Genomic DNA, 14,449 nt, shown 5'->3' on the forward strand with positions numbered 1-14,449 from the left:
ACATATGGTAAATGAGAAAAATTTCCCGTAGCACCCATATACTACCAGAGAAATGCCATAGGAGATATTCCAATAGAATGAGCTGTTCGATTGAAGTAATCCAATGTGAGCTTATAGAAGAACTAATCATGTCAGTCTGAACTTTGTTTAAATCCATACTACAGTCTTGATCAGTGACATCTCTTCCTACAAGTACTGAAATGCCCTCCAAGTTGCCTCTCATATGATTCCCATTTCCCATAGCCAAGAGCTTTAACGACGCAATGAAGTATTGGTCTCAGACTTAGGTGGTGAGTATAATTGATTGCAGCAGCTAAATTATTAGCCCACAACTGTTTCCTTCCAGCATAACTCTTTGATGGTCCCTTTACTGTGAGATAGTTCCATGTCCATGCAACTTTTGCTCCCAGTTTCTTTAAGACAACATTAAGGTTGAAATAACTTTGTAAACTGAGTGGGTCACAACCTTCAATAATGATAGTTTCATTTGTGACAACTACACCAGCTAATAAAAAACTACCATTTAAACTTTCAACATCCAGAATGTTTTGTTGTATTCACCCTGAGTATGTTAGAAACATGGAGCTTTGCAGGTGTAGAATTGTCTAGGACAAGTTGAGTTTCTTTCTTGAACTCTCCATCCAGAATTCCTTTATCATGAGATCCATAGCAATGGAAATCAAACAAGTCTTCTACCCTGAGTCTGTTAGAAGCTTGAAGCAGCAACCCAAGTCCATCCAATGAATTCTTAATCGTACCTTCGTTTGAGTAATCATTGAATAAAAAATGCAAAGTTGAAAATTGAATGCATCACTGTATTGCACCTTCAATGCCCGTGATACTAAGAGAGTATCTGTCAGGTTATCATTCTCAAGGGCTACAAAGTTAAAGAATGCTTTAGGACATTTCTGATTGGTCTTCTTGCCTCCCCTATTATGCATTTTCACAAACTCGTGCATCCGGAATATCAAGTACAAAGGCACCATACCTTGCTCATAGAACATTAGACAATAATTCATTTCCGAGGTCCTTAAGGTTGTAGGAGTAATTAACAGCAAAATGGAAGTGACTACACCATTAATATTGCCGCATCCAAGCAAAAAACCAGTTGAAATCACTTGAGTCGCTGGTGAGTTATTTATTACTTCTGCAATCTCAATCCTTGTTTTTTCATTTTCGTCTTCAACCACAAATACTCCTTGTTGAGAATTAGCTGCTGCTATCATCTTGGAAGTAGATTGCGAGGAACTAGCTTTTAGCTTACTGTTGATTTCCACCCTAAGCCCCTTGATGAAACTAGATAAGAAATAAGCTTTCCTTCAAAGCAGAATTTCCGTCCAACATTTGAGTTCTTAGTGTTTTAAATTCCTCTAAATAATCCTCAACACTTCCCTTTTGAGTCAATTTATCAAAATCTTCTTTAAGGTATCTATTGTCTGCAGTGTATGACTCCCTTCCCCAACTCCGAGCTTCAATCCCTCTGTGTTGTCTTCTCTCTATGGCAGTCAAACTAATAGAGATTTTTTCTAACAGAGTTTGAATTCTAACCTGTGAATTCTCTTGGAAATGAGCCGCTTCCTCAAGTCTTTGGTTAGTTTGCTCGAGTAGTACCTTTTGTCGACTTATCCACTCGTCCAATGCCTTAAAAGGCTTACCCTCAGCCATCGATCAGTACTAGGGTCGCATAATCGAGGCTCTGATACCAATTGTCATGATCCAAGTATGGATCTGAGAATTATTAATAGGAAATTAAAATACAAATAATTTTGGGACAATTTTCTGTTTTATATAAATGAAAAAATGGATATCGATTACAAGATCGTAGAATGTTGAAATAAACTAGACTAATTATCGAGATTAAGTCTCCATAACCACTGAGAAGAGAATTGAGAAGAGAAGAGAATGGGATTGAGAGAGGAGAAATTTGAAAAGAGAAGTGAAACCTGATTTTGGTTCTATGCTCTTCCACAATAATTTCATTGTATTTAAATTGTAGCGTGACTGCATGTGCCCCTCATGTGATCCCAAATTAATCTGGATCATGACAAGGTTCCTCTATAACTTAGAGCCTAAATATTTCAACGTTAAAGAGTACATGATTCATAAAAAAGAAACTGAAAAAAAAGTGATTAGTACACCAAGCATGTATAGTGCACGTGTCCGGAATGATGCTAGCTTGTTACAAATTTGAAATAAAGAAAAAATGTATTTGTTCTGTTTGAAAATTGAGCAATTTTACTCTATCTTAAACTTTTGGTCTAATGTTATTTCTGTGGTTACGTAGAAGTCTTGTGTTTACTTTTGACCTCAACTACAGCTCTTACGTGACAGTAATTATAGTTCACAATCCAAAGTTGAGGGATGAGTTTGGAAAACAAGTTACATTATGGGCCTTTACATATCTGTTCATTATGGGCCTATATATGTAACTGGTCGGCCCATTATTAAAGCTCTGCTAAAACCCTAAACTTTCAAGTCTATAAATTTCTGTTTTCAACTTCAACAATTTGGGGTTCAGCCCCCCAAAGTAGACAAAACGATGTGAGGTTGAACTTCTTGTCCATTGCTGTAATTTCCATGTGTTTTGTTTCAGTTCTTGTGAAGGTTTCTTTTTCTCAGTATTATGTTTTGAGTTTTAATTGGGTTTATAACTAGAGTCTCCTATGCAATTTTTGTATGCTAATGGGAATGTTATAATACCCTTATAGTTGTTGCCATTCTCAACTTAGTCAGCTGTGTTTCTTCTGTTGCAGTTGATTATCATGACTGGTAAATTTTACACCTTGAAAAAAAAATCTAAACCTTTGATATGAATTGTGGTTACTGTGCTTAATTTGGGTTTTTTTCTTACATTATTTGTTATTTTTATTTATGGGGTTCAATAGTTTACACTTTAATTGTTTACTTGTAAGTTTTACTCCTTGTTTGACAAAAAAAAAAAATCTTTGTTCTGAAAGTGGTTTATGTGCTTGTATTTTTTTTTATATGGAATTTTTATGGGGTTCAGTAGTTTACCCTTTAATTGTTTACTGGTAAATTTTACACCTTGTTTGAAAAAGAAACGATCCTTCATATATGGTTAATGAACTTCTTTTTTTTTTTTTTAAAAAAATAATAAACTTAATTTAAGAATTTTATGGGGGTCAATAGTTTGCCCCTTAATTGTTTGTAATTTAATGTTGTGTTCCTGAGGGACTATATATATTATTTTCTCTCTTGATTTTTAAGTGCATTTGAGATTGGATTTGGTTCCTAAAATTTATTTCCATTCAACTTTGTCAGCTGTAATTATTCTTGCAGTTTGATTTTCATGGATGGTACAGTGCTATTATGCACCTATTTTTGCATATTAATTACTAATATATCACCACTGCATTTTTCTTTTCCCAAAATATAAAGATATGTTTTTTCTTGTTCCTGTGATAGTGAATTAGGTGAGAATTGTTGATACAATAACACATAAAAAAGTTTGATATGTATGTTGCTTGGATGTTCTAAAATGTAGTCGGGTGTGTTGAATTTTATAACATTTATGGTTTTATGAGTATATGAGCAACATAAGAAAATAGCTGATATTTATATCTCTAATCTTTATATATAGTTCTCTAGGAATATATTTTGTGTTGTTGGTTACTTTGATTTTGATGCGCCGCCCTTAAGATCGCCTTCCATTATGCTCCATGGAAGCGTTTTGAGTCATAGCTGCGCTATAATAACTGTATATATACACACTCTTTTTATGTACAATGTATATATGAAGGGTGTGTTATATGCGGGAGATTCTCTCAAGGGTTTTCCTTTAGAGTATCTCTTCTTGCCTTGCCTAATTTTGTTGGGGTCATATCCTTTTTTGGTTCTATCTTTCCCATATGGGATTATAGAACCAAAGACACTGTAAATGGCTCTGGTTTAGGTGCGGTGTACATTATATTGAAAGTTTTATTAGGAAATTTACGCATTTGTTATGGCAAGAGTGATGCAAACAAATTAGATGTGCGAGAGGTGAATTCCTCTATGAGCTCACTTATCGAGGCATATTGATAGTCTGACTTGCCTTTATGAAGTACTTTCAATTTCATTTTAGAAAGAAATGAAACTTTTGAAACTTGTGTTATTAAATATGCTGTAACATTTGTGTAGTTGTAAAAAATGGAATTTCTCGTTAGAGTCTTTTCAAATTTAGTAATGTCTATTCTTTTGGAATTTTCTAATAAGTAAATAGTGCCTATCTTTTGGGGTCATCTCCCTATTTAGTTTTATCTATCCCATATGGGATTATATAATTGAGGCTGGGTGTACATTCTATTGCAATTTTTTTTGTTTGTAAATGTACTCTTTGTTATGGCAAGAATGATGAAAACAAATTAGATGTGCGAGGGGTGAATTCCTCTATGAGCTAACTTATCGAGGCATATTGATAGTCTGACTTGCCATTACAAAGTACTTGCCATTTCAATTTAGAATGTCTTATTTGATTAGGCATAATGTTTGAGAAAGAAAATGATGACCTTTGAAACATGTCATCTCAAATATGCTATGACATTTGTGTAATTTGTAAAAGTTTGTCAGTAACAGTGGTGTCATATTCCTTGTTGGTTCTACCTTTATCATAGGTGATAGGGTATTGTAGAACCAAGATGCTTTGAAGGGCTCTAGTTGAGGTGTGGGGTGTACATTATGGTATTATATTTACTTTGTTATGGCAGGGATGATGAATGAAATGAAAACTTTTGGTATCAAATGTTTACACTTGTGTAGTTGTAAAAAGATAGTATGTTCAGTAACTTTCTCTTCAAAATTAGTACAGAGCTAGTGCCTTTTTGGGTAATACTTTAAATGGCTCTACTTGAGGTGGAGTGTAGCTTTTTTTGCTTGTAAGTTTACTCTTTGTTGTGGCACGAATGATGAAAACAAATTAGATGTGCGAGGGGTGAATTCCTCTATGAGCTCAATTATCGAGGCATATTGATAGTCTGACTTGCCATTACAAAGTACTTTCCATTTCAATTTAGAATGTCTTAGTTTTGTCATTAAGGTTTAATGTGATGTTCAAGTTAAATTGTTTTGAAATTTTGAAAGGTTGGGAATTTACTAATAAGGAAATAGTCGGTATATTTTTTTGGGTCACATCCTTTGTTGGTTCTCCTTTTCTCATATGATATTATAGAGCTAGTAACACTTTGAATGACTCTAGTTGAGTTGGCTTGTACATTATAATTCTCATTTATTTGTAGATTTACTTTGTAACGACAAGAATGATGAAAACAAATTAGATGTGCGAGGGGTGAATTCCTCTATGAGCTCAAATATCGAGGCATATTGATAGTCTGACTTGCCCTTACAAAGTACTTCCCTTTTTTGTTTTTGCTATAGGAGTAACATTTGTGTGGTTGCATAAGTTGTCACAAAGGTTAAAGTAGTATGTTCAACTTAACTTGTTTTGGAATTTAAAGAAGCGTCGTCTTTTGGGAATTTACTAATTCGGAAATAGTTCCTAGTTGTTTTTATCTTACCCTTGTGGGATTTTGTAGATCCAAAGACACTTTGGTGGATGGCTCTAGAGTGTGTGGCATTATATATCTAGATTCATTTGCAAATTTACTACTACTATTTGTTATTGCTAGAGTGATGGAAAAAAATTAGATGGGCGAGGGGTGAATTCCTCTATGAGCTTAAACATCGAGGCTTATTGATATTCTGACTTGCTTTTATGATTTACTCTTTTTTTGTTTATACGACATACTTTGTCATTTTTTGGACATTTTAATTCTTATGCAGGTATAGGAATGATGAATATCTATTGTGTGAAGGGAGAACTCCCTGTTGAATCTTTACACTAACCGCTTATTGATATTCTGACCTCACTTCTATCATTATTTAGTAATCATTATTTATAAGAGTTTTATTTTCACCTTTTCCTTGTCTTGGTGGTAAGAGCGTATTCACTGAACTTTGTTGTAGTTACTTGTTTGACTTCTGTGTTTTCATAGCATAAATCATATATATTTCTTGCTTGTCAATGGTAAGAATGATGAAAATACTATGTGCAAGAGCCAGCAAATGACTCCGTGAGCTCCAATAGTTATGCTAATGTATTCTGACTTACCAAACTTGTTTCATGATTTTATTTCCTTTGTCATATTTCTTTTTTATTTGTTTTCGTCATCTCAAATTGAAGTTGCTCGATTCCTGGTATTTTATGAGAACATTGTCATTTATTTTTAATCAGGTTTTGTAGATTTACCTTGCTGAATGGGTGTTGGCTCTGCGTTGATGTTTAAGATGACGCCATTTTGAAGTTGAATATGGTTCGTGAAGCATTTGGAGTAATCTACATGATTGCCATTTATAGCTTGGAATAATCTGTTTTCCCGGTCATTAAGCAAGTGTACATGAAAACCAAGTACAGCTTGTAACAATTTAACTTCTGGGCTATACGATTATTCTTCCACGGACCTGGGTGACTCAATGATGTTATAAGATTGTCTTGGAGAATGTTACGTAAAGCAGTAGTTGCATATATTGTTAGATACAAATTGTTGTTATTTTTTGGGTCAATTTGAGCTTGTTATTAAATACAAATGATTTTTAAGTTTTGTATACTTTAGCCTGTTACTGATTATATTGTTTGTCTCTCCTAAACTAAAATGCACCGATGAGTTAATTTTAAAGATGAATTTTCCATCTCTCAAGTAGCTCTCTTTAATCATATTCTCATTGTAAATGCTAAGGAGAAAGAATGTAGAAATATTAATGGTAGCACATTTCCAAGACAGGGAGCTAATCGAACTGTTTTTGCACTTTGGCAAATGTTATGGACTATTAATGATCTAGGTAACAGAAAATGGATGATTCTAAACTCAAATATAGTGAACTATTTTGGACCTTTTCTCTACTATGAGCTCTCCTATTGTTACAATTATTTGATTGTGAACTTTCTAATCATTGAGTTGTTACTCCTTTCATTTCAATTTTATGCGACAAGTTTGACTCGACACAGAAACTTAAGATTATATAAATTTTAAGGGATAATTTCAGAGATTTCCTCAAAGATTTTGCTCTGTAACACTAACTTCCTTGTGGTTTACGATATTACACATACCTTCCTTATTTTTAGGAGTGGGCGTTCGGGTCGGATTGGATATGAAAAATTCGGTTTGGATTTTGGATTTTCGGATTGCAGAAATTACAATCCAAATTCAATTCAAATAAGTTCGGATAGCTTGGATTTTTTAAGTTTGATTTTAGATTAATCGGTTTGAATATTTTAGATTTTCGGTTTTGACTTTTGGGTCTTTAAGATAGGCTTATCAGGAACCAAATTCGTTGCCCAATTACTAAGTTATACGTCTTAGCATAATGTGAACCAAAGATGTGGATTCAACAAAGAATTGTTACCAAAAAAACTAAAAGGTATCAAGTTACATAGTTCAATTCTACATTATTCCCACTGTTTCATTGGAAGCTGTCTTATTTTTAATGTAGTCTAGTAAACTCTAGTTTTGCAAGCAATAGATTACATTCAATTTAGTATAAAATTCTTTATTGGACTTTTCGCATATCAATTTGGTGGGAAAGTACAATCTTAAAATATTGTTCAAGGTTCATGCAATTTAAATCTCGATAAGCGAAATGTATCACATAAATTGAAACACAAGAAGTGGTTCTTTATGATGTGCAATTGAACAAAAAGACAAGGAGCAACTACTTTGAAAGCAAGAACATAGAATTATTCCCATAAATTGAACATAGAGGATAAATATTTACAAGTTTTTTTTTTTGCTCCTCGAGGGATATCTAATTGACAGACAACAATAGAGTTGAAACATCATTTTTAGTCTATATGTTTTGGTACAAACTCTTATGTCCATCAAAATCTCAAATTTTCTCCCTTTTTACCATAGTTTCTTTCTCCCAATTTCTTTGTTTAATTTATCTTAGCTTTGCCCATACTCCATGCATCCAAAGTCTCAATTGTGATTGGCTCAGTTCCATTATTGAAGGCAAATAAATGTGCCTTTTCATTAATTGCCAATGTTGGATAAACTCTTGATGTTATGCATGTCTTCCCACCGGCACCAAAACTTTCCACCACTGAATTATCGATCTGCAAATAAATAAATAAATAAAAAGTTACGAAAAGAGTTTCAATAAAGAGAAATGGACATATTTGCTTTTTTAGGTTTTCCATTCGAGGTTTGATTGCCCGCTTTGGGATAAGACTAATTTGAATTTACGCTAAAAGTCCCTATTTGGTAGGTAAAATACTCCTATAAAGGCGATTGCGTTTGCAGGATTCAAACTTGAGACGTATTATTAAGGATGAAAAACAACTTACCAAACTCCTGAGAGACAACTTCTTGTTTGCTGCTAAATCTACATCCACATATCCAGCAAATGAAGGTTTGTACATTGTTTCATTGTGCTTAAGAGTTGACCTATCAAACATAAACAAAATTGATAAGGAGGTTTGTCAATTTCTCAAGAGTTCTAAAATTGTCGAAAATCCGTTGAAATCGTAATCGACCATCAAAATTTCGATAAATTTTTGATAGTACATCCGTTGAAAATTCCTTTTTAAAGTAGTGATATACAAAATATTATATGTATACCTTGTAGCATCAGAGCACATGAGAACTTTGTAATTTTGTTGTGCTTTGAAAACTCTAAAGAAAACAGGTGTGTTTTCTTCCAAATTTTGAGAAGCCAATGTTGCAAGCCCAAACGGCCCAAGCCCACCTTGAACATTTGAACCCTTAAGGGCACAAACATCTTGGGCATAAAGATCAACCCAACTAGGATCAAATGCCTCGGCCTTGTCCAAACTTGCGAAAGAGAATGTCACCTCGACATCAGCCTGTCAATTTCATAAAGTTTAAATTTTGAATCTGTCTCTGACGGCCATGTTACTCGAGACTAATGTTAGTCTAAATAAGTAAGTAAATAATACCTGTGCGGGTGTGATTCCTGTAACTTGAACCTTTTCCCCATTGGTTAGAACCTTGTTGGTCAATTGGACCTTTTGGGCTCTCAGGGTGTCTAATTCTTCAACAGGCCACTGAACCAGTTGTTTTCCACTTGGGTCAAGCCATACTTTACGTGGGATCAGCTGAATTCCGGCCCATCCTTTGGCGATATCATCATCGGGCACAATATCCGATTCGTTAGCCCAAGCCCAAATAACCCTTCGGTTCTTGCTTGGGTCATAGAACGACTTTGTTGCATAGAAATTTCCATAGTCAAGTCTCAATCCCTTCCAACTATCGACCGAACCGGCATCTGGAATAAACCTATCTTTTTTAGTATCGTATTTACCAATAGTATAGTAGGCGAATCGGGTGACGTCCATATTATTTGTTAGCACATACTTATGTTGTTCGCCATATTGTTCTAGTCCATTAGTGCCTTGCAATGAAACAGGGTAAAAATCAGGGCATTCCCAATTTCCAGTACCATTTGTAGAGTGAAGTGGGTGTTTGGCCTTGACCCATTTCATAAAGTCCTTACTTCTATACATTATGGCTAGCCCTCTCTTTTTTCTTCCACCACCTATTATAATTCTCCAATGTCCATCTTGGCCCATCCAAGCTGTTGTTGGGTCACGGAATTGGGTCTTGTTAATGCTAACATCGGGTACGATCAACGGGTTGTTATCGGGCTTGATCCATTCACGGAGATATGGGTCAGAAATGTTGGCTGGAACAGCATAGCATTGGACTTGGGTTTTGTTCGCATCTATTATTCCAGTGTACAAGATAATGGGCTTGTTACCGGGTAGAATAGTTGCTGACCCGGACCATGTACCGAATTGGTCAAATGGTTTGGATGGGTAAATTGCGGGTTCTAAATTGATCCAATTGATTAAGTCCTTTGACACTGAATGGGCCCAAACAATGTTGCCCCATACTGACCCGTTTGGGTTGTATTGGTAGAATAGATGATAGACCCCATTGAAATACATTGGTGCTGTTTAAATTATGAAAAAACAATAGCATAATTAGGAATAGTTAATTTGTGGTTTTATGTAATGAAAATTAAACAAGTTAAAAAAAATTGACTCACCATTGGGGTCTATTGTATGTTTTGAAGGGCATTGAGAGAGACCATGAAAAAGAAATAATGACAAGAAATGGTTAGTGAAGACCATGGAAATAATTAAATCTATAATTGCACCATCAATGCATGAACATAAAGAAGAAAATCATAACATATATATTATGCAATATCTATAGACACGTTAATATAGTGGACGATTTGTGACAGATATTAACTAGACGTAACATGTCCAACAAAATTCAATACGTCTAATTCGAACTATATATGCCTGGAAAAAGAAAAAAAAAAGCTGATACATCTATAAAGAATAGAACTCACAAACGAAACATACCATGCATTTATAAACACCTTAACATTGTGTATATATGGAGTAATCAGTGATGGATCTCGACTAGACAAACATGTTCGACAAATAAAAGTCACTTCGATCGTCTTACTAGGACTATAGCGCGTGCAAAAAAGAAATTGATACATACTACTATATAAAGAACATAACCCACATACCATGTATCAATAAACACGTTAACATGTTCGATAGTGTATATATGGATCTAGACTAGACGTATTATGTTCGACAAAATTCAATGTGTATAACTCAGAGTACTATACATGTGCGTGAAAAAAATTGATACATATATAAAGAACAAAACCCACAGATCGAGTAATGTATACGTACCATTGATCCAATGTTTTTCGGGTTGAAAATGGTAACCAGTTCTACCAACAGTTTGTACATTTACAGCACTCTCAGATTGCAAGTGAATAAAAACTTTGTGGGAAGCAAACACAACATTATTGGATAGTAAAACTACTAAAAAGCAAACTAAGATAATTGGCAAAGCCCAACGAGAACTGCCTGTGGATGAATACTCCATTTTTTTTTTCTCAATCGAGCTTTGACAAAATAGTTATATTTAAATACATTTTTTTTTGTTATTGTGTTGTCATAAGGAGAAAGAAACTTGGGAATGAAGTAGAAATTAAAATGTGAGGAGTATTTATAGTGATAAAGAAAGGTGGAGTTTGTGTTTTATTGGGAGATTGAGAGTTAGTTTAGGATCTTTTTATGGATAGGACAATTTTTTCTTTTTATTTGCATAATATTTATCTAAAATAACGGATTTAAATGGCTTAGCGGTGGTTTTGGAAAATTTATTGCTTATTGTTTCCTTCCATGTGTATTTTACTATATCTTTTTGTGAGAACTACGAACGAGTCTCTTGCTATTTGCTATTCCTTCTTTTTGTGTGTTTAAAAATAAAGAATTCAAAAAATAATATAAAACTTGGGGATATTCCAATTTCATAAAACGATAAAGGGGTACACTTGACCAGAACGAAAAAAGAAAGAGAAGTTGCCACAAATAATCTTTACTGGCGACTCAAGGGTTGTAGAGATAAGTTATGTACTCTGGCATCTCCACAAAGGTTATCTTTGTTATGACGAGTTTCCTGAATCGCCACAAAAAACTTTTTTTTTTTTTGTGACTAAGAAAGTCACCACAACAAAACATTATTTTTTGTTGCGACTAAGGAAGTCGCCACAAAGGCGTCACAAGAACTTGATTTCCTGTAGTGGATCTGTTGACGTTACCCTGAAAACCCTATCTCTATTCTAATTTGTTTTACACTCCGGTTTATACATGTCTTGAAATTTGGTCATTTATACAATATATCCCCAGGGCAAAAATCCCAAAACTGAATAATGAATACGATATCGTGTATTTAAAACTAAAAATAAATAATTTATGAAGTGCTTTGGAGTGGACAGATTCGAATAGGAAGGCAAGTATTAACTTGATCACTCCTCTTTCTTCTTTGCTTTTACATTTTGTCATTACTTAAGTATTTTCATTTATAATTTCATCACAACGAGTGCGTTATAAATTCTATGATGATTATAACTTATTTAGTTCATCCTCATATATTTTACATGCAAGGCTTGGGTCTCCTTATTTGTACTCTTCTCTTTGAGCTTCTTATTATTATTAGTATCTATATATATAAAAAAGGAGAGGTATAAGCAATGTGGTTAAGCCAAGTGGTAAGCTAATAATAAGCCACTTGGCAATTTTAAGACAAAGTTAATGAGAATTAGGACAAAGCAAATTTAAAGATAAGTTTTACAATTGAAAGATAAAGTTATTAAATTTGAATTGAAAGATAAGCACTAACAACATTAAATTCAAAATCACACTCAATTCAAATTCAAAAATTATAATTAACTTAACAAGTAAAAAGATAAACAAAAAGTGTTATATATGCTGCACATTCATGAAAATGCACGGCCATTGATATACCGTAATAGTAATAGTAATAATAATAGTAGTAGGAATAATAATAATAATAATAATTAGGACAAAGCTCCTAACAATTCTTATCAAGTTCCAAAAACGAAAAATAGTTTTGTGAGAAATAAAGTTTAAGCATTTGTTTCACCAAAAAAAAAAAAAGTTTAAGCATTTGAATTTAAAGCAAACCATATTTATCCGCATTTTGCAAGCTTTGTGCTTTATCCTTAACACATATCACCTCAATAGGATTATACAAATACATCTGTTAAGAAAGAGTTATTTCTGAACCAAATTTCACATTTAATTAAAATATAATTGAAGATAACAATGTGTTAGACTTATCCTTAACAATATCGTAATTATAGGATTATTCAAACTCAAAGATGTCTTTTTAAAAACAAGAGTAATCCATTAACCAAATGCCACAACTAAATTTATCGTAATTATAGGACTATTCAAACTCAAAGATATCCTTGAAAAAAAAAGAGTAATCCATTAACCAAATGCCACATTTAATTTAAATTAAAAGATAAAATGTGGTGAAGTTTATCCGTAGTAATATCGTAATTAACTAGATATGATTTAATTTTATTGGTTTTTCTTCACAGCCTTACGTACATTATTCCATTTTAGTATTCAAAATCAAATTTCAACCAAATTATTTACTTTATTTTAAAACTCTTTTAAGCTTATCCTTCAATTCTATCATTTATCTAACAGCAGATGCCATAATAGTAGTTTTCAAATTCAAAATTTCACAGATAAACTCTTTATTAATAGGACTCTTTTCTATTATTTCATAATGCATTATAGTTTGCCACTATAAAAATGTAACTGACCTCTACTTCAACACAACTCTATCATATTGTGAAATTGATTTTTTTTTAATGTTGTCAAGAAATTTGTTTAGTTGGTTTATTTGTTCTTAGCTTCATTATTTTATTCTTCGTCTGTCCTTACAAGTTTCTTGAAATATTTATGGTATAGGTCGCGAAGATTATATTGTTGGAGCTGTTGACACCCAATTTTGTCCCGCCTCTCTTCCAAAATACCTATTTACGCCTCTAATATTTTTAGAAAAATTAAAATATATATATAGTCATTTTTTACTAAATTATCAACTTCTCATCAATACCGGCACTTTATTATTCTGTTGCAGTTACTCTTATTATTATTATTATTATTATTATTATTATTATTATTATTATTACAGTTCACAATTTTTATCATTTCAGTATTTTACCAGCTTACGCACACGCATCGCATTTATCTTTGCATAATTAAATAATAGTATTTATCTTACTGTGGATTTTCGAAATATTATTGCACGACTATTACGACGCCATTTTTATCTGAGCATTAATGTTTGCATATTTCATGTTGAGCAATATTTTAACACAAGTTATTTAAATAGGTCTCTTATTCAAATTTAGAAGCCAAACTATTTCTTGCACTCGGTCCGTATTTTGACTTACCGGACCCCAAATCAAAGTCCGATTAATTCCTAATGTTTTTTTAGACTAAACCATATTTCTTATCTCAATTTTTGATCAATCCATGTTTAATTCACTAACCCATTTTTTTTTTTTTTTTTTTTTTTTTTTTTTTTTTTTTTTTTTTTTTTTTGACACCCAATTTTGTCCCGCCTCTCTTCCAAAATACCTATTTACGCCTCTAATATTTTTAGAAAAATTAAAATATATATATAGTCATTTTTTACTAAATTATCAACTTCTCATCAATACCGGCACTTTATTATTCTGTTGCAGTTACTCTTATTATTATTATTATTATTATTATTATTATTATTATTATTATTACAGTTCACAATTTTTATCATTTCAGTATTTTACCAGCTTACGCACACGCATCGCATTTATCTTTGCATAATTAAATAATAGTATTTATCTTACTGTGGATTTTCGAAATATTATTGCACGACTATTACGACGCCATTTTTATCTGAGCATTAATGTTTGCATATTTCATGTTGAGCAATATTTTAACACAAGTTATTTAAATAGGTCTCTTATTCAAATTTAGAAGCCAAACTATTTCTTGCACTCGGTCCGTATTTTGACTTACCGGACCCCAAATCAA

General features: G+C 32.8%; 1 protein-coding gene, 1 long non-coding RNA gene and 5 other non-coding genes across 7 annotated transcripts; 6 read left to right on the forward strand and 1 right to left on the reverse strand.

Moving 5' to 3' along the window:
- The first annotated feature begins 2,396 nt into the window (after positions 1 to 2,396).
- Positions 2,397 to 6,686, forward strand: LOC132629805 (uncharacterized). Its single transcript, XR_009578437.1, has 2 exons — positions 2,397 to 2,546; positions 6,230 to 6,686. It is a non-coding gene; the product is annotated as an uncharacterized LOC132629805 (long non-coding RNA).
- On the forward strand, positions 3,963 to 4,059 carry LOC132634533 (small nucleolar RNA Z266). Its single transcript, XR_009580250.1, has one exon. It is a non-coding gene; the product is annotated as a small nucleolar RNA Z266 (small nucleolar RNA).
- Positions 4,340 to 4,436, forward strand: LOC132634529 (small nucleolar RNA Z266). The gene has a single exon (XR_009580247.1). It is a non-coding gene; the product is annotated as a small nucleolar RNA Z266 (small nucleolar RNA).
- LOC132634532 (small nucleolar RNA Z266) lies at positions 4,891 to 4,987 on the forward strand. The gene has a single exon (XR_009580249.1). It is a non-coding gene; the product is annotated as a small nucleolar RNA Z266 (small nucleolar RNA).
- LOC132634531 (small nucleolar RNA Z266) lies at positions 5,245 to 5,341 on the forward strand. Its single transcript, XR_009580248.1, has one exon. It is a non-coding gene; the product is annotated as a small nucleolar RNA Z266 (small nucleolar RNA).
- LOC132634534 (small nucleolar RNA Z266) lies at positions 5,615 to 5,711 on the forward strand. The gene has a single exon (XR_009580251.1). It is a non-coding gene; the product is annotated as a small nucleolar RNA Z266 (small nucleolar RNA).
- A 1,022-nt stretch (positions 6,687 to 7,708) lies between the features above and the next one.
- On the reverse strand, positions 7,709 to 11,030 carry LOC132629808 (beta-fructofuranosidase, insoluble isoenzyme 1-like). Its single transcript, XM_060345172.1, has 6 exons — positions 10,733 to 11,030; positions 10,063 to 10,071; positions 8,951 to 9,966; positions 8,613 to 8,857; positions 8,339 to 8,438; positions 7,709 to 8,107 (listed from the first exon to the last, which is right to left on the reverse strand). Exons 1-6 carry the CDS (start codon positions 10,929 to 10,931, stop codon positions 7,928 to 7,930), a joined length of 1,749 nt encoding a protein of 582 aa, XP_060201155.1. The 5' UTR covers positions 10,932 to 11,030; the 3' UTR covers positions 7,709 to 7,927.
- Between the last annotated feature and the right edge of the window lie 3,419 nt (positions 11,031 to 14,449).

This window comes from Lycium barbarum, chromosome 3 (genome assembly GCF_019175385.1).
Source record: "Lycium barbarum isolate Lr01 chromosome 3, ASM1917538v2, whole genome shotgun sequence".
Classification (NCBI taxonomy): Eukaryota; Viridiplantae; Streptophyta; class Magnoliopsida; order Solanales; family Solanaceae; genus Lycium; species Lycium barbarum.